This window comes from Marmota flaviventris, chromosome 19 (assembly GCF_047511675.1).
Source record: "Marmota flaviventris isolate mMarFla1 chromosome 19, mMarFla1.hap1, whole genome shotgun sequence".
In the NCBI taxonomy this organism is placed as follows: Eukaryota; Metazoa; Chordata; class Mammalia; order Rodentia; family Sciuridae; genus Marmota; species Marmota flaviventris.
Genome location: NC_092516.1, coordinates 21,240,288 through 21,259,760, shown reverse-complemented (window position 1 = coordinate 21,259,760; position 19,473 = coordinate 21,240,288). Strand labels below are relative to the sequence as shown.

The 19,473-nt window shown below is 45.6% G+C and overlaps 2 protein-coding genes across 4 annotated transcripts; one reads left to right on the top strand and one right to left on the bottom strand.

Moving 5' to 3' along the window:
- The first annotated feature begins 2,665 nt into the window (after positions 1 to 2,665).
- Dctpp1 (dCTP pyrophosphatase 1) lies at positions 2,666 to 6,199 on the top strand. Its single transcript, XM_027948683.3, has 3 exons — positions 2,666 to 2,830; positions 3,514 to 3,624; positions 5,178 to 6,199. The coding sequence occupies exons 1-3, from the start codon at positions 2,727 to 2,729 to the stop codon at positions 5,476 to 5,478; spliced, it is 516 nt and encodes a 171-aa protein (XP_027804484.1). The 5' UTR covers positions 2,666 to 2,726; the 3' UTR covers positions 5,479 to 6,199.
- Positions 6,200 to 8,479: 2,280 nt separating this feature from the next.
- On the bottom strand, positions 8,480 to 18,765 carry Znf771 (zinc finger protein 771). 3 transcript variants are annotated; one of them, XM_071605658.1, is made up of 3 exons: positions 18,697 to 18,765; positions 17,902 to 18,051; positions 8,480 to 9,516 (listed from the first exon to the last, which is right to left on the bottom strand). In XM_071605658.1, the coding sequence occupies exons 2-3, from the start codon at positions 18,040 to 18,042 to the stop codon at positions 8,686 to 8,688; spliced, it is 972 nt and encodes a 323-aa protein (XP_071461759.1). In that variant the 5' UTR covers positions 18,043 to 18,051; positions 18,697 to 18,765; the 3' UTR covers positions 8,480 to 8,685. The 3 variants fall into 3 exon arrangements, with proteins under 3 accessions (XP_071461759.1, XP_027804259.2, XP_071461758.1); XM_027948458.3 differs by lacking the exon at positions 18,697 to 18,765 and adding an exon at positions 18,404 to 18,474; XM_071605657.1 differs by lacking the exon at positions 18,697 to 18,765 and adding an exon at positions 18,181 to 18,387.
- Between the last annotated feature and the right edge of the window lie 708 nt (positions 18,766 to 19,473).

The window sequence follows — 19,473 nt, the reverse complement described above, 5'->3', positions numbered from 1 at the left end:
AAATTATCCCCTGCTATGTAAGCTCCAAGATGGCAGGGATGTTCAGTATTCCCAGCACCTACAACAGTGTCTGATCCAGAGTTAGTGCTCAGAATATATTGAATGAATAAAAGAATGAATGAATGAGCAAATGAAGTAGACCTTTGGGACCTTAACACCTTTTCTTTTCCCACTTTTCTAGTTCTTGGTGTCTCATAGTGGTGGAAGCTGGCATCATCATCAATCCATTGACAAGTCTGGCTAGGCACAGAGGCACACTAATCCCAGCAACTCAGGGTGCTCATTAATTTAATGAGACCCTGTTTCAAAATAAAAAATGATAGGCTGAGGATATAGCTCAGTGGTAGAGCACTTGTCCAGCATGTGTGAGGCCCTGGGTTCAATCCCCAGAACCACCAAAAAGAAAGAAAACTGCTAGGAATGAACATGTCTTAAATCTCAATTAATTATATTCCTTCCCACCCAACTCCCAGGTCTTCTATGTCTTCATTTCAGCAAATACCAAAACTACCCATCTAGTTACTCAAGCCAGAGCTATCCAATACCTCTCTTTTTTTGTTGTCTGTTATATCCAATCTGTGTTGCCTAATCCAGTGGCTAATTCAGCACTCTCATTTTGCTCATCAGTTTAGCAGCACACAAATCAAATGCCCACTTATTTTGAAACACTTTCTCTGTATGTGTGTGAGAGTGTGTGTATGTGTGTGTATGCTCTGTGTGTGTGTGTGTGTGTATGCACATGGAGGAGGGCAAAAAGTAGGTTAACCAATAGTGCTTATCACCTCTTTCCTGAACCACACAATCTGCAGATGCCCCTAATCACTTTTTATAAGTGTTATTTTTTTGGGGGGTATGGACAATGTTGAAGATCAAACTCAGGATCTCATGCATGCTGTCACATCCTCTTCACGGTGTTTTTTTTTTTTTTTTTTTTTTTTTTGGGGGGGGAGGGTAATAGGGATTTAACCCAGGGCACTCTACTTCTGAGCTATATCCCTAGCTCTGTTTTGTTTTATTTTGGGACAGGATCTCACTAAATTGTCAAGAACTTGCACTCCTGTTGTCTCAGCCTCCTGGGTCATTGGGCTTACAGGGTTGCACCACTGCTACTGGCTTGCTTTATTTTTATCTAAAAATATTTTAAAACACTTTTTGTGGTATTGGGGATTGAACCCAGGACCTCATGCATGCTAAGCAAGTGCTCTACATCCCCAGCTCTTTTAATTTTATTTTGAAATAGGGTTTCACTAAATTGCCCAGATTGACCTTGAATTTTTGATCCTCTTGCTTCAGCCTCCAGATTACAGGGATTACAGGTATGTACCACTGTCCCCAGATTTACAGTGTTTTAACTATGGTAACATTTAATTTTTACCTTAATATTTATAACAATTTCAAGTATTATAGCATAGGTGCTAATAAAACTTGTGCCTAGTGGTGGAATTGCCGTACTTTTGGGACTTATTTTTGTTTATTTATTTTTTGGCACTGGAGATGCTAAGCATACACTCTATTGCAGAACTACATCCTCAGTTCCTCTGCCCCTTTGGAATATTAATTTCTAAAATCTGTCTTTTCTTCCACTTTCTTAGTCTTTCACTTCCAATAAACTGTATGCCTCATTGAACTCCTGGAGAACAGACATAGCGACCCTAATAGGTATGTGAAAATAAATAATTCTCTATAAAGCTTGGATTCGACAAAATTCAAGTTCCTGTATTTCACAAAGATCTCTTTTCTCTGCGTGCAGTGGCGAACGCCTGTAATCTCAGCAACTGGCAGGAAGATCGCCAAGTCTAGGCGAACTCGACAATGTAGTCAGAGCTAGTCTCAAAGAATGAAAAGGGGTAGGGATGTAGCTCAAGGGTAGAGTGCTCTTGGTTCAATCCCCAGTGCCCAGAGGAAAAAAAAAAACCTCTTCCCTTGGTCATGTATATAACAACTCAGTGGGTCTCAGCCAAAGTAACAATTCAATGATCACCTCATAAATTCCCCAGCAAGCTTGGTGGTTTTGTATGTGGTATGGCCGCGATAGAGACACATGGGTCTGGAGAGGTGGCAGAGGCCAGTCTGTAATGGGTCACATATTTCAATGTCACGTAATCTACATTGCGGGTAGGGAGGAGGACCGACTGGTTCCTTGAGACAGAAATGGGGATTAACTCCTTCCAACCACAGCAATCAGCCGGGGTTGGGAGAAGTGGGACAAAAGACCTAGGTCGTAGTCCCGACTTTGTTCCATTCTTTCCCTTCGATCGCATCCAAATAGTGTGGAGGCTGGTCTAGAGGGTCTTCAGAGTCCCTAAACCCTGACGAATTTAATGCAGACGGAGGGAGCATTCACTTATGGAATTTCCCGCCAAACACACCCTCGGCCTCCTAACCTGCCATTTCGCTTTGGCGCCATCTGGCGCCCACAAAGGAGTAAAACGGACACGCCCTCTCCTTCCGCTTCTCTATCCTTTCCTCCGAGTCAAATTGGTACCGCGGTCTTCTTAGGCGGAAGAATTCGCCGGAGTAAGGGACTACAGGATTAAAGCTCCTCAGATTGGTCCAGTCCTGCTACGGGGTGGGCTGTAGCAAACTCCACACAGGTGATTGGTTTTTCCGCCGGCACTACACCGTGAAGCAATCGAGCTCGTCCGTGATTGGTTAGGGGCCCTGGAGGCGGGCTCCAAGCGTGGCGCGGAGTTCTGTGCAGTGGCGTCTGTAGTGGGTTGCGCAGCATGTCTAGTGCCGGAGGTGATACCCAGAGGGACGCTGGGAGAAAGGGTACTGCTGCTGCCGCCGGCTCATTCAGCTTCAGCCCGGAACCCACCCTGGAGGACATGTAAGCAATCTACGACCAGGTTCGGGTGGAGAGATTGACCCCTTCCTTTATGCCATGGGACGGATCCTCCCACGTGGTGGGGAAAAATGACTAGCAGTAGTGCTGGCTGACCCCTGGTGAGCCTCTAAACCTCTCAAGCAAAGTGGCCTCAGCAGTTCACAACTAAAGCGGGGAAATTGCCCCGGGAGTCTATACTACCTCCGCCCTTCCGGAGTGGGTGTACCACCCAACAGAGGCGGATGAAGTGCGGAGAGGTAGGAAACATTAATTCTTCCTGGAGGAAATCAAGAAAAGCTTCTTAGGGAAAGTGTAAAATAAGCAGGAATTAGATGTGCAAAGATAGGGATATTCCAAGTGGAGGAAATTTCAGAATTAGCAATGGAATAATAAAGTATTGTTAGGTACGGCTAGTGAGACCCTGTCTCTAAATAATATAAAAAGTTGGGCTGGGGATGTGGCTCAGTGGTTGAGTGTCTCTGCAGGGGCACGCCGAATTCCAGGTATGAAAACCAAGTCTCATAAAGAGGAAATTACTTATTCAAGACCATCCACGGATTTAGTTGCAGAATCCTCTGACTCCAAGCCCCCTTTACGTATCACTGGGGTACCTGCCTGGGCCCTGCAGCTCCTCCCCCAACCACTAATCCTGGGAATTGGGCTTCTACTCCTTTATCTTATTCCAGCCGGCGTCTCCATGCAGAGTTTGCTGCAGAGCGGGACTGGGACCAGTTCCACCAGCCTCGGAACCTCCTACTGGCCTTGGTCGGGGAAGTGGGAGAGCTGGCAGAACTCTTGTGAGTAGATGGGAAGCTTTCTGGAACAATCTGTTGTGGGGAATGGGAGAAACTATGTGATCCTCAAACATTCATGGATTCAGTTTCCCTCCTCACTGCTGGTCTCTGTGCCTGGTGCTGGGGTTGAGATGACTCTCAGGTACCAACCCTCTGGGAGCACCCAGTCTCCAGGGAAAGAAAGTGTGAAAATAGCAAGACAGACCCGGATAGTAAGAAGGAATTGTGGTAATAGCCCTTTACCTTTGTCTCTGGGGCTGAAAACAAGGTTTTCTCTAGAACACATATGTATAGTATTCCAGACAGGAGTTTGCAATGGTAGTGAGGCAAGAAAGGGCAAGTTAAACTTGGAGAGAATCTCATCCTCCTCCAGTATCATCTTCCCAAGAAAGATAAGGGATTTTGTATCTATTTTGTTCTCGGGTGTGTCCATTTGCCTGGCACATCATAGCCATTTGGTAGTTATCCAGATGATGAGTGATAGAGCTGTGCAAAAGCAGGGCTGGAGATGAACCCAGAAAGGTAGGATTGGGGCTTGAGAGTGATGAAGTTTGGACAGAAGACCTGACCACATTTGAGTAGTAGAAAGATAACTGTACCTGCAGGATGAATTAAATCACTGAGAGAATGAGACAGGGAGACCACTAAAGAGGCTAATCAGTATCAACCATTCAATTAAAATCAAGACATGAGCCAGGTGCAGTGGCACATGCCTGTAATCCCAGCAGTTTGGGAAGCTAAGGCAGGAGTTCAAAAGCCAGCCTCAGCAATATAGCAAGGCCCTACCTAAGCAACTTAGTAAGACCCTGGCTCAAAAGATAAAAAGGGGGGCTAGGGTTGTGGCTCAGTGGCAGAGCACTTGCCTCGCACATGTAAGGCACTGGGTTCCATCCATAAATAAAAATATCTTTATTTTGTTTGTTTATTTTTATAAATAAGTTTTGTTTATAAAAATAAATACACAAAATAAAGATATTAGCCAGACGTGGTGGCGCACACCTGTAATCCCTGTGGCTTGGGAGGCTGAGGCAGGAGGATCGCAAGTTCAAAGCCACCTTCAGCAATGGTGAGGCATTAAGCAACTTAGTGAGACCCTGTCTCTAAATAATATAAAAAGTTGAGCTGGGGATGTGGCTCAGTGGTTGAGTGCCCCAGAGTTGAACCCCTGGTACCAAAAAAGAAAATAAAGATATTGTGTCCATGTATAACTTTATATATATGTATGTGGGGTGTGTGTGTGTGTGTGTAAGTAGGGCTGGTTCAATAGTTAAGGTTCAAAAACAGAATCAAGATATATGACTTTGAACAAGGCAGACAACCTTCACAGTGGAAGGAGACTGATGATGATGATAAATTAACTAATTTTAAAAGATCTAGAATCGTGACGTCTTTTTTTTTTTTTTTTGGTACCAGGGTTGAACCCAACTCTGGGTTATCCTTGGAGGAACTTTCTGGGAGATGGGAGTTCATTGCTGCAGGGACTAAGCTCCTTAGGGAGATAGAGCCCATTGTCCTAGCTAGAAGCTATATGTGATTGTCTTTTATTTTGCCCCCAGTCAGTGGAAGTCTGATGCAGAACCTGGCCCCAAAGCCTGGCCCCTGAGGGAACGGGCAGCCCTTCAAGAAGAGCTTAGTGATGTTCTCATCTATCTGGTGGCATTAGCAGCCCGTTGCCATGTGGATCTGCCCCAAGCAGTGCTCTCCAAAATGGATACCAACCGGCGACGTTACCCCGTTCATCTGTCACGTGGCTCAGCCCGCAAGTATACAGACTTGTCCCATGGGGCCATCTCTGAAGACCAGACTATGGGTCCTGCAGACCTTGCCCATGAGTCCTCAAGCCAGACCTCAACATAGAAACATGGGATCAGAACCTGCAACTCAGCATGGCATGTGAGAAGCAGAGGTGGCCTGGCTACAGAACTTATTATAGTCCTTTCCTAACAAATCAGGGCTGGGTCCCATTTCCCAGTTTTCAAGGCCCAAGAGCCTCCAGAAGATAGCCTTCTGGTGTTTTCTCCCCCAATAAAATGGTTTTAACTTCTAGATTCTTCTGAGGTGGCTAGGTAGGCTATCAGTAGCATTGCAGAAGGGCACCAGGAGTGTCTCTGAGCCCAGTCCTCACAGTTCTCTATTTTACCTTCTATCTGCAGGGCAGTGATCCAGTTGTTAGTAAATTCCTACAGGAATTTCATGCAAGTCTTCCCACTTCTGGACCTATAGAGAACATCAGAGGCTATATACAGTGTTGGTTAAGCAACAGTTCATATTCAGAACCAGGTTCTCTGGGTTCAGATACTTAGGGGCTGGATGATAGTCATCATTTTACTTCATCTCTTGTAAAACGAAAATAATAGCCTAGCACACAGTTTAAATAACTTAGTTTGTAGTTCTATTTTGCCTTTTCAACTCAAAGCTTTCAGGGGTCCATCAGGGACAAATCAGGGCCAGATCTCTGATGTATAGCAGAAGGGAGCTGCTGCTTCTCATGGGCACCTTCATAAAATTGAAGACCACATATCAATTAGGTCAATTTCTTGTTATTCCTCTCCAAGTAAATTACACTGTTGAATTTGTACAGTTTATCTATTGTGTAATCTTGGCACGTCACTTTCCTATCTGAAATACCTATGGCCTGCATCTCACAGAGCAGGGTAATACAAAGAAAAGCACCTTTAACTACTTTTTTGTGGCTAGTGTTATACTAAAGTGTACAGTACTTGCCTGGCATGTGCAAGGCCCTGGGTTCAACCCCCGGTATTGACATTAAAGAAAAAAAAATTTTTTTGAGATTTAACAATGGTCACTGACTTGCTATCCCTCTCATACTAAGGCCCCACTCTCCTGTCCTCTTATCCAGTGAATCCTTCCCAAGTAAAACAATCCATCAGATTGGAACTGCTTCAGCTTTATGTCTCTGAGCCCACCTTTCCTGTCCCTATCCAGTGATAAGAGGAATCTTATTAATAATCTCCAATTTTATTCCCTCTTCTTCTTTGGTTGGTGCCAGGGATTGAACTTGGGCACTCAACCACTGAGCCACATCCCCAGCCCTATTTTGTATTTATTAGACGGTCTCACTGAGTTGCTTAGCACCATGTTTTTGCTGAGCCTGGCTTTGAACTCACAATTCTGCCTTGGCCTCCAGATCCACTGGGATTACAGGAGTGTGCCACCATGCCCAGCTTATTCCTTCTTTATTATCTCCTTCCCTTTTATGTAATCAGCTTTGGGGAAGAGGGAGTACTGGAGGTTGAACTCAGGAGCTCTTCACCACTGAACTACATCTCCAGTCCTTTTTTTGAGACTGTATCACCAATTGCTTGGGATGGCCTTGAACTTGTGATCTTGTGGCTCAGCCTCCCAAATTGCTGGGTTTATCAGCATGTGCCACAGTTCTCAGCTGTCTTTTTTTTTTTTTTAAGAGATGGGTCACATTGTGTTGCCCAGGTAGGTCTTAAACTCCTGGGTTCAAGTGTTCCTCCTGCCTCAGCTTTTTGAGTAGCTGAGACAATAGGTGCCCACCCTTTTACCCAGCTTTTTTTTTTTTTTCATTAGCCTGCCCCAATAGTATATAAAGCATATTTGAATCTTCCCCTTTTGACAAAACTAAATCATCAAACCTCCAGCTACTTTTCCTGTAGCTTTGTACAACAGACCTTCCAGATGAGTTATCTACACTCACCTGCACTACTTCATTCTCCCACAGACATCACACACGAGATGAATGCACTTGATATCACAGCAGCATCTAGCATCTGACCACTCCCTCCTTCGTGAAACTTCACCTCTTGATCTCCCAGACAAAACTTCCTTTTGGGAGATGGACATGGTGTCAAGGCCACCTAACCTGGTGTCTTTATTTTCAATGATCTCCCTGACCCTTCCACATTTACTTCATACTCAACATGTCCAGACTGGGGTGTGACAAATGTTCCCACTCCAGTTTCTATCCTGCCCTTCATCCCAATGTCCCTTCTCAGGGACACTGCCATGTGGTCACACAAGCTAATAGTCCCATCTCTCCTTTCCTTCAAACCTAGGACCACCCTTTGTCCTGAATTATAGCTCTTTGTTTTGGGTGTTTTTTGTCAAACCCAGAGCTTCATGCATGATAGGCAAGTGCTCCACCACTGAGCCACCCCCGCAGCCCTGAATATATGCTCAGGGATGTAAAGTTTATCCTTTCCTGATCTCTCCAGGCTTCTTTACTGCCTTAGATCCTTTAACCTGGTTTCCCTCAGTCCATCTACCACCAACCTCCTTGCTTTTTGTTCCTAACATTCCAACCCAGGGGATGTTTGCAAACTATAATGAGTGTTGCATGCAGTTTTAGGGGCTCTCTCCATGTTCCCCAGTCCTAATTTTTTCTTGACCTTTAAGACCCAGCTTGAACATTCTTTCCAACCACAAACCTCTAAACTGCATCAAACTTTAGTTGACACCAAACCACAACTGTTGAACCAGCCTGGCAACTTGTTCCTTCTCTGCCATTTGCTCCCTATATCTGCAAAAATGGAGACAAAAGGATGTTTTAAGGGTGAAAGTGAGCTAACACAAAATACTAAAAATTTTAACTGCTATACTTTTCTTCCCTCCCCATAGGCCAAGGTCATGCCTTGCTTACCAAAGCTTTGCAGAACGCAATACTATTTGTCTGGAACTTGCTCTATGCATCCTTTCAGATCTGAGGTTATGAGAACATGATAACCAAAGGCCAAGTGTGGATGATTCCCACCCCAGCCCAATTCCAGGAAGCATCTTTAGCCTTATAGCCCCACTTAATTCCACAACAACCAGGAGTGGAAAACACTCCAATCTTCCACCTCTCCCCACCCACTCCACTCACAGGCACGGGTGGAGTGAAGATATAATACTTTATTCACTAATACGGGCCAAGGGGATGTAGTGAGGGGGAGGTGGGCACCATTTCGAGGGATCCTGGTAGGGTACGTTCCTTGTCTCCCAGACCCGGCTGCCGGGGAGGAGCCATCCAGGTTTACGCAGCCAGGTTGAAGTTCCAAGTGGCCCTCCCCACTCGGACGCTTCCAACCCCACGCTGGCTCAGCTGCCCTCGCACTCTGGGCAGCGCTCGGTGGCATTGGCGGCGGTGGCGCCCGCGGGTAGCTTGAAGTCCCGGCCACAGCCGGCACAGATAAACAGGCGGCGCCGCATGTGCGCGCGACGGTGGCGGATGAAATGCGAGCTGAGGCGGAAGCGGCGGCCGCACTCCGTGCACGGATAGGGCCTCTCGCCTGTGTGCGTGCGCGCATGCTCTGCCAGATTGGAGCGATGGCCGAAGCGCCGTCCGCACACAGCACAGCGGTGCGGCTTCTCGCCTGTGTGCACGCGCCGGTGCTTGGCCAGTGCTGAACTCTGCGCAAAGCGCGTGCCGCAGTCGGCGCATGCGTAAGGCCGCTCGCCCGTGTGCGTGCGTCGGTGGCGCGCCAGGCACGAACTTCCGCCAAAAGCTCGTCCGCAGTCCGGGCACGCGTACGGCTTCTCGCCCGTGTGCACGCGCAGATGCTGTGCATAGTTGGAACTCTGCGCGAAACGACGGCCGCAATGTGCGCATGCGTACGGCTTCTCGCCAGTATGACGCCGACGGTGCTGCCGCAGGTTCGAGGCGGCAGAGAAGCGCTTGTCGCATTCTGGGCATTCGTAAGGCCGCTCGCCTGTGTGAGTGCGGCCGTGTTTGGTCAGCGCTGACTTCTGAGAGAAACGCCGGCCGCACTCGGTGCACGCAAAGGGCCGCTCGCCCGTGTGCGTGCGTGCGTGCTTGGCCAGCGTGGAGCGGCGCGCAAAGGCGCGGCCGCAATCCGGGCACGCGTGGGGGCGCGCCGGGTCCGCAGACGGCGCTGGCGCTGGCACTGGCACTTGCACCTCGCTGGGAACCTGCAGGGAGAGGGGGTACAGATCAGCCCTGATGAGCAAGCCTCCAAGCCAGAGACCTAGTCTCTGCTCACTACCTCTTTCTCAGCCTCTGTTCCCCATCTGTGAAATAGAAAACGCAAAAGTGCCTTCCTCAGAGTATGGTTGTGTGCCTTAGATGAGGTAGTATACATAACTCACATATCACAATGTCCAGTGGCATTCCAGTTATTTTTATTAACTTAGCCAATATTCACTGGGCACGTGCAATGTGCTAGACTCTATTCTAAGCACTGGGAATTCAGCATTAACTAAAAATAAGTCATTAAAAAAAAATCTCTGCTTTCAGAAAGAATAAATAAGGACTGCCCATGTTGGAGAGATGTTGCAAATTTAAATAGAAATGTCAAGATACCTTACTGACTCGGCAGGCTGAGGTTGGATGTTTGCAATTCAGCCACCAAAAGAGCTAGGGGTGTAGTTCAGTGATAAGAGCGTCCCTGGGTTCAATCCCCAGAAGCAGGGCAGGGATGACAACACTTACTGATAACTGTAACTTGAGAGGGAGAAAAATGGATGGAATTGTAATAGTGGAGGGGATCTCTTAGCTTAGGGCCCAAGGCCCAGTTAGCACTTTGGTTTTTAATATTTTAATGTAAGTGAGATGTAGAACCACTAGAACAGTGGTTATAAGCAAGTAAGCCACCTGATCACACATTTTAAAAAGGTTCCCTCATGCTGCTGGGGTTGAGAACCCAATGAAGGAGAGGAAGGAGGGAAGAGGGCAGAAGCAGGAGCCCAGTGAGGATACTACTGTCATCTGGCAAGAGAAGATTGTGTCTTAGATCCAGGAAACAACTGAAAAGTAGAGGTGGTGAGAACTGATCTGCTTCTGGACATACTTATCAATTTGAGACAAAAGATTTAATATCAGATTAGATATGGAATATAAAGAAAGAGGAATCAAAACGACTTAAAGGTTTGGGGGCTTAGAGACTGCAAAGGTGGAGTGGCCATTTACAGGCCATTACATCCTCACTGAGTGAGGAAGGTGGAAGGAGCAAATTGAGAGGTGAGATCTGTTTGGGGGTATATGGAAAATTCTTGACACATCTGGAGCTCAGAGGCAAGGCCTGAGCTGGAGATGTTACTAGAAAACTGTCAACCTACAGACGGTTTTTCAAGGTTAAGACTGAAAGGCGTTCACCCAGAGAATGGGCAGAGACAAACAGAAGAGGAGCAACCAGATGCAGTTAGAGAAGGAGGCAAGGCAGCTGGGCCAGGACCAAGTCCAGGATCTTTAATAAACTTTTAAGAGCAAGCACCTATCTTTTTTTTTTTTTTTTTAAGCTGTGAAGAAAAAGCAAAAAAAAAACCAAAAACACCCAAAATGCTATTTTGAGCCAGCCCTAAGTGGAAAAAAAAAATTGAAAATGAGCCTGTTTCATGAAGTCTCAGCTTCTAAAGATAAAATCAGAAAGAGGAAAGAATGCTTTGTAAGAGGCAGGTGAAGGGAAAACATTTTGTACTAATAGAGTGAAGAGTAATATTGAGGGCACGTTGCTCCCTTCTTAGCAAAGAGAGTGCTCACCCCAGCAAAGCTGATGTTGAATATCTACTGTAGGCCAAACAATAAAGAACATTAATTCACCAGGTGTGGTGGTGCATCTCTGTATTTCCAAGCTACTCTGGAGACTGAGGCAGGACGACTGCAAGTTTAAGGCCAGTCTGGCAACATACTAAAATAAAGGGCTGAGGATGTAGCTAAGTGTAGAACACTCCTGGGTTCAACCCCCAGTACCATAAAAAAAAAAAAAAAAAACACTATCAAAGGAAATACCTGATACATTTAAGAACAAGACAGTGTTAGCTTCTCCTGTAATCAATCTATCACTATTCCCATTTTAAATAATCTATATTGGGATACAGATTAAGAGAGGGTAAAGGTGACAGTAAGAGAATAGTGGGGCCTTCTCTCTCTGAAGCTGCACAAGGGCAACTTCAAGGCCTTCCAAATCCTTTGTCAAAAGAGAACAGCTTTGCCAGGCAGTGGCACTTGCCTGTAATTCCAATAACTTGGGAGGCTGAGGCAAGTGGATTGTAAATTTGAGGTCAGCCTCAGCAACTCAGCAAGACGCTGTGTCTCAAAATTTTTTTAAAAAATTAAAACAAGGGGCTGGGGATGTGGCTCAAGCGGTAGCACGCTCGCCTGGCATGGTGCAGCCCGGGTTCGATCCTCAGCACCACATACAAACAAAGATGTTGTGTCAGCCCAAAGCTGAAAAATAAATATTTAAAAAATTAAAACAAAAAAAGGTCTGATGATGCAGTTCAGTGGTAAAGTACCCCCAAGTTCAAACCCCAGTACCTCCACTTCCCAAAAAAAGAACAGCTTTGAATTCAAGCTGGAAAACAGGATAATTTGGGAAATTTAGCAACAGCCATAGGAACTCTGGACAATATATTGTTATAGTTGTTCTATTTTATTATTGTCGTTAATCTGTTATGGTGCTTAAACTTCATGTATGTATCTGAAAAAACACAGAATATTCAGTACTGTCCAAGGTTTCATGCATCCATGGTGGGATTGAGGGGTGTCTTGTAATATACTCCCAAAGATAAGAGGGACTACTGTAATCAACATCATAATGTTAAGCTTTGACAACATTACTGTATATACATTATTGTATTAAATCTTCCTGTCACTCCCTTAATCAAGTGTGACTTAACAGAGAACACTGAGACACAGGGAAACTAAATTCACAGGTCAACGGTGGGCAGGACAGACTGAAGTGCTTACTCTCCACCAGGAGGCTGCACTCTGCCCTGAATTCACACAGCCAAGACATGACAGAGGCTGGACTCCAAGTCCCTGGCTTTCCCCAAGAGAAATTCAAGGTTAAAATACAACTTGATACTTAAATCAAGAAACTCCCCACAGCAGGTCTGGCACAGTCTGGATGCAAGGTCATACATTCCAATTTTGCTCTGGTTTTGATGTCTCTTGGGTTTATTTCAACGTGTCAACCATGGTGGAGACAGCTTTTTTCATTATAGCTACATTTTTTCTGGATCTTTTTTCCTTGGCAACCCACCCCCCTGTTTTTAAATTTTTTTGTACTCAAGATCGAACCAACCCCCCCACTTTTAAAAAATTTTTTGTACTCGAGATTGAACCCAGGGCCTTGAGCATGACAGACAAGTACTCTTGTCACCAAGCTACATCCCCAGCCCTTGGCACCCTTCTTTAAGGTGACTTTGGCCAGCCCAAGGACTTGCTATACTGACTTCACCAAATTTTTCACACAAGCATCCTGGCTGTATACAATCCAGGAGGGGAGGCTTTGGGCATCTGCCATCTGAAGATTTTTTTTTTTTTTTTTTGGCACTAGGGAGTGAATCCAGAGGCACTTAACCACTGAGCCACAACCCCAGCCCTTTTTAATTTTATTTAGAGACAGAGTCTCACTGAATTACTTAGGGACTCACTAAGTTGCTGAGGCTGGCTTTGAACTCACAATCCTCCTGCCTCAGCCTCCTGAGCCATTGGGATTACAAGTGTGCGCCACCACCACCACGCCCAGCTTGGTAAGCAGCTGAGTCTAACTCATTAAGAACCTGGGTGAGTCACTCTCTTTCCCTGCCTCACCATCCCAAGAAGGCTAGGTAGGCTGAGTAAGATCAAACCTTCCCAACTGGGTCTGGGATTCTGGCTCAGTGGTAGAGCGCTTGCCTCAAATGTGTGAGGCACTGGGTTCAAGCCTCAGCACCAAACATAAATAAAAAATAAAGGTCCATCAACAACTAAAATGAATGAATTAAAAAAAAAAAAAAAAATTCCTAACTTGAGGCATGCACAGCACAAGACACAAGAATATTCTAAGTGGTATGTGGGCAAATTTTTATCTTATTATAATCATTATGTGTTTTCTGTATAAACATTAGAAAAATAATATATCACATGAAACCCATAAGTTCATAAATATTATTGTTTAGATGAAGGCAAATTTATTTCAAAAATATTGTGAATCTGTTTTTAAAAAGTATTACTAAATAATGTGAATACAACATGTATGTGATATACATGTGACTGGAACTTGGCAAATACCAGACTAGGCAATCATTAAAGGCCTATACAGTTCTCAAATTCTACAACTATTGTATTAAAAATTAAAATAAATAATATTTGCCCTGTAATAAGAGGAACCATGGAGATACAGTATAGTATAATGTAATAATCCAGGCATTTGAAATTAATTATTAAGACAATTCCATGCCTAATTTTTTTTTTTTTTCCAGTGCTTAGGATTGAACCCAGAGCCTCCCTCACACATGCTAGGCAAGTGCTCTACCAGTCAGTCACATTTCAACCCCTTAAATATTTTTTTTAATTCTTTTTTAAGTTGTAGATGGACACAAAACCTTTATTTTATTTATTTTTTATGTGGTGCTGAGGATTGAATCACCCAGTGCTTCACACATACTAGGCAAGTACTTTACCACTGAGCCCTAACCCAAGTCCCCCTTAAGTATTTTTTAACCAAGGCAAATATCCCAGTTTCCTCCTTAGTCACTACTTTTCTAATTATTAATAATAACAACTATCTCTTATTGAATATTCACTATGTGCTAGGAATTGTACTAGGAATTCTTACCCATGTTCTCATTTTTATAAAGCACTTTATAAACAATATATATATATATATATATATATATATATATATATATATATATTTTTTTTTTTTTTTTTTTTTTTTTTTTTTTAAACAGTAGTGGGGATGGAACTCAGGACCTTGTGCATACCAGGCAAACCATCTACCACTGAGTTACACCCCCAGTACTCCATGTTCTCATTTTAAATTCCCACAACTCTTTGGGTTATGTATCTTAGCCCTCTTGAATAATTAAGGAAATAAGATTTAGAAGTTAACTGACCACTCAAGGCCATAGAGTTATTAAACTGAAGAACCAAGGTCTGAACTAGAAGTCTGTCATTGTCCAAAACACCTGTTCTCTAAGTTTTAATCTTACTAACTTTTGAGGTCACCTGCACAGCTTGACTCCCTCCTCTGGACCTTTTTAGTATTCAGAATCTTTCTTCTTTGGGAACAAAGTATAAAACAATCCCCATCCTCCAGTTCTTTGCTATAGGAAGTGTGGTCCACAGACCAGTTACATCAGCCTCACAGGGAACTTGTTAGAAATGCTCAAGCCCCAACTTATATTTTCTGAATCAAAATCTTTATTTTAGGATGGGATGTAGCTCAGTACTACAGCAACTGCTTAGCATGCAAAAGGTCCTGGGTTCAATCCCCATCACTACAAAAAAAAAAAAAATTGTTTTAACAAGATCCCTAGGTGATTTGTATGCATGTTAAAAATTAAGCAATCTGCCAGGTGTTGTGGTACACACCTGTTAATCCCAGCTATTGGAGGCAGAGGCAGAAAGATCATAAGTGTGACCAAGGCCAGCCTGGGCAATGTAACATGACCCCATCTCAAAAAAAGGAAAAATAAATTAAGCAATTTGATATGGAAGAGAAAAGAGCTACTCGTGGAGAAAGGAGATAGAAAGATGAAGAGGGTTTTATAGGCTGAGATCATATGGGTAAGACCTCATAGGTGAGAAAGGGTTATGTCAGTTTAAAGCTGCACATGGGAAGAGTGTTGAAGAGTTAGAGAAGCCAGAATGACATGAGATCACATGGTGAGGAGCTTTGAATGTCAGCCTTAGAAACGGAGACTTCATCCTAGGGAAATAGAAAACCACTCCAGGGTTCAAGCCAGGGCAAGACAGTGATGGATGTGTAAAGAGGCCTGAGAAAATCTTTTCTACTCCTTAAAGACAGATTAGATTTAGATAGGCAGAACGAACACTCTTGGGTTGGGGTTGTGGCTCAGTGGTAGAGTGCTCGCCTAGCAAGGCCCTGGGTTCAATCCTCAGCACCACATAAAAATAAATAAAGATTAAAAAAAAAAAATACATTAGTCCCTTTAAGGTCTGTTCTGGTCAGTGATTGGTCATGGGTCTGAGTGATAGCTAAGAGTCACAGCATTGGAAAGCTTTTTTTTTTTTTTTGGTACTACGCATTGAACCCAGGAGTACTTTACAACTGAGCTACACCCCGGCCCCTTTTATTTTATTCCGAGACAGGGTCTCACTAAATTGCTGAGGCTGGCCTCGAACATACAATCCTCCTGCCTCAGCCTCCCAAGTCACTGGGATTACAGGTATGCACCACTGCACCCAGCCTGGAAGGCACTTTTGAAATCACTAACATACCAAAAAACGAGACTCTGGGAGGTCACACAGCAAACCACTAAGCTATCTTGTGAGCAGAGTGCTAAATGTTCATGGGATAAGTGTACTCTGGCATTCAAAGATCTTATATAATTATCCCATTTTACAGATGAGGAAGCTGAAGCAAATTTGATAAATGGTAGAGCTACTGATACCACTTACAATCTGGCCCAACATACCTTTGTGACTTTCACACCAAACCCTCCCTATACCCCTCAGCTCCAGCCAAAACTAGTTGGGGTTTCCAAATACCCTTTCTCTCCTTCACTGCCACTACTACTTTAGAGCAAGTCACTAGCCTTACCTGGCCTGGTGTTCCCATAGCAGCCAATCATTCTTCTGAATAGAAATCCAGTCATGACCCTTCCCTGATTTAAGGCTTCCAATGGCATCACTTAACCTAACACATAACCCGCAGGTGGCTACCCTGGCTTGTTTCAATGCCTTTTATGCTGTGGCCCCACCTACCTTTTTAGTCTCAACACCTCTGAGGCTTATCTTTTGTAGTTTCTTCTTCCTGGAATGCTCTTCCTCCTCCTCCATTTGTTAAACACCCACTAAGCCTAAAGGCCCCCATCAAACATTATCTCTGTGAAGTCTTCTCCACTGCCTGGGTTGTCTGCCTTCAGTCCTCCATCTAGGCCTCCATGTTGGTTGCTCTGTTCATCCCCAGTCCTCAGGGTTCAGCCCAGAAAGTCCTTTGATTAAAAATGAATTGGAAAATCTCCCAAAGGACAACTGAGCCCAAGGTACTGAACTTCAGGGAAGAGACCAATTAATAATAATAACTACTTACATAATGTTTATTATGTGCCAGACAGTTTTAATTCTATACACATATTCATTCAATCCTCACAACTCCAAGAAGTAAGTGCTATTATGGCTTCCCTTTTACAAATGAGGAAACTGAGGCATAAAAAAGTTACGAAACTTGTCCAAGGTCACATGACTGGTAAGTGATGGAGTTGGAAATCCACCTTAAGTTTAGGACTCTGTACTTAACTTACAGGCAAAAGGAGATGATCAGGGATTCACAGGGCAAGAGGAAGCAGGCTGAGCTAGGATGATGGGCCTGAAAAGCCCAAGAAAACAGAACTAGATAGTTATTTAAACTGGAGGCCCAGGGAGCCAGTCTCCCTCCCCTTAGGATCCACCATGCCCACTAGGGGGCAGCAGAACTTCCTTTCCCTGATAACTGGGCCCTGAGAGTGGCAGTACAGGAGTCCTCCAGCTAGATTCAGTGATACTCAGACTTGGGGTAGCCAGAGTACTGTGCACCTCTGGAAAGTGGAAACATACCTGATGGCAGCTAGTGTCTTCAATGGGAAACTCAGTTCACTCTGTTGTTCTTAAAAACCTTCATATAGCCTCAGGATAAAACTTGGACTCCCTTTGTGGCCTGACAACCAACCTACTCTTATCCATGCTACAATTTGATGGAACTACCCGCCCTCATTGCTCAGAGTCGGGCTCCTTTCGCTACTTCCCTAATAGAGCCAGTCCCTCTGCCTAGGGATAGTGACCCAATTTTAGCCCTCAGCCTCTTACTGGTCTCAGATAAGCCATCCCTTTTCTAAATTTGAGACCTTGGCAAGTTGCCAAACTGTCTTGGGCCTCCCCTGTAAAATGGAATAAATACTACCTGTATCATCAAATGGAGGTGTTTGGAATTGTGTCTGGCACACAGTAAATTGAAGAGTTAGCCATCGTTTCTGTTGCCTAACCTTACTCCCCCTCCAACCCCAAGTCTGAATTAAGTTCCCATCTTGGGCTTCATCATCCCCTGTGCCTGCACCCATCACACAAGATTGTGACTACATGGTTACTTGTTGGTCTAACCTTACGAGACACCAAGTTCTATGGGAATCCTACGGTAGAGTTTACTGTCCAGTACCCAGCATGGAGCCTGGCATACACAAGGAGCTAGATAGACATCTATATGATGGCAGATGGCCAACCCCTAGATTTTGGGTTTGAGAGTCAAGGGAGAGTAGGGCAGGATCCCTGATTGCTGCCTGGGGAGGTTGAACCTGGACTAGATTTGGGGGCTGTGGCCCCACGGGGTGTGTGTGTGTGTGTGTGTGTGTGTGTGTATGTGTGACACGTACCTCCTTGTTGTCCATGGGGATCTTGAGTTTCACCACCTCATACTTCTCCTCACCCTCCTCCTCCTCACCCTTCACCAGCAGCACCATCTCCTCCTGCATCTCTTCCTCCTCCTCCTCCTCTGCCTGCTGTTCGCCAGGCATCTTGGTGTCCTGAGGCAGGGAGCTGGATCAGAGGCTCAGGACCCGCCCCCCCAACATGGCCCTGGCCCAGGCAAGGCGGTGCAGCCGTGGCTTCCCCCGCCCTGCCCTGGTCTCCGAGTCTGGCCCTCTCCCATTCACCTCTGCCCAGCCCACGATCCAGCACTGTCCAGTGACCAACCCCGGAGACACCCACTCATCCCGGCATTCAAGGCCCAGAGCAGTTCGAATCTCCAAGCCCCCGCGAGTCGCCACCCTCCCCGCGCTGAGTCACTCCCCAGAGCCTGGGTCGGCGACCTGGAGCGCTAGGGCAAGGGCTGGAGGCGGGATTGGGCGGAGACCCTAGGGAGAGGTGCGCACTCACCAGCGGGAGGTTCGGCGCTCGCGCTGCCCCAGGCCTAGGCGCGGGGCGGTTGGGCACTCTGCGAGGCCGCGGCTCCGGGGGCGGGGCGGGGGCGGGGCCCCAGAAACAGTCGTTTATTGGTCCTAACTCAGAGCCCCGCCTCCAGGGGAGGAGCCCAGAGAACCTAGGCATCCGGCTCAAACCGCCAAGGGAGGGCGGCGAGCTGGGACCTGGATCCCTCCCTCCAATCCTAACTGTTAAGGACCAGGAGCCACCCAAGCCTAGCGTTCAGGGTCCTCGCCACCGGTACCTACCCTCACGGCTAGTCTCCGGGCCTGGCTCGTTAGTCTTCTCTACGCCAAATGTGTCTGCACCGCCCGAAATAGGCCACGTGCGCTCCCGCCCAGGCCTGGGCCTCTCGCTGGCACCCCGCCTGGAGGGCGGACCCTGTTGCCTCCTCACCTCTTCCCTCTTTCTTTCCTTTGCCCTTTTTTCCTTTCCCCGCATCTCCTTCTCTTATCCGCTGGCCTACGGGATACCTTACTTCTTGAATACATACTACCCGAAGCAACAACCATGCAAGTTACCGCTGCTATTTATTGAGTGCTGTGTGTACTATGCTCCAGTTATGCTAAGAGTTTTTACACGCTTGATTTCCTTTGATCTTCACAGTAAGGATCATGGCCCGTTTTACAGATGAGCTAAATGAAGTTCTGGGAGGTAAATTGCTTTGCCTAAGTTATACGGTAGGAGTGTCATAGCATTCCTGACAATTGGTAGCCCAGAGGGAAAATTAGAAATTAGAAGCTCTCAGGATATTTTTCTTCCTTCCTTCCTTCCTTCCTCCCTCCCTCCCTCCCTTTTTTTTTTTTTTTGTGTGTGTGTGTGCGTGTACGCGCGCAGGCAAGTTACCACTGAGCTACATCCCCAGCCCTTTTAATTTTTTATTTTGACACAGGGTCTCACTAAGTTGTTTAGAGCCTCCCTAAAATTGCTGAGGCTGGTCTTGAATTCACGATCCTCCTATTTCAGCCTCTGAACAGCTGGGATTATAGGCCATGCTACCACACCTGGCAACTTTTAAAAATTAG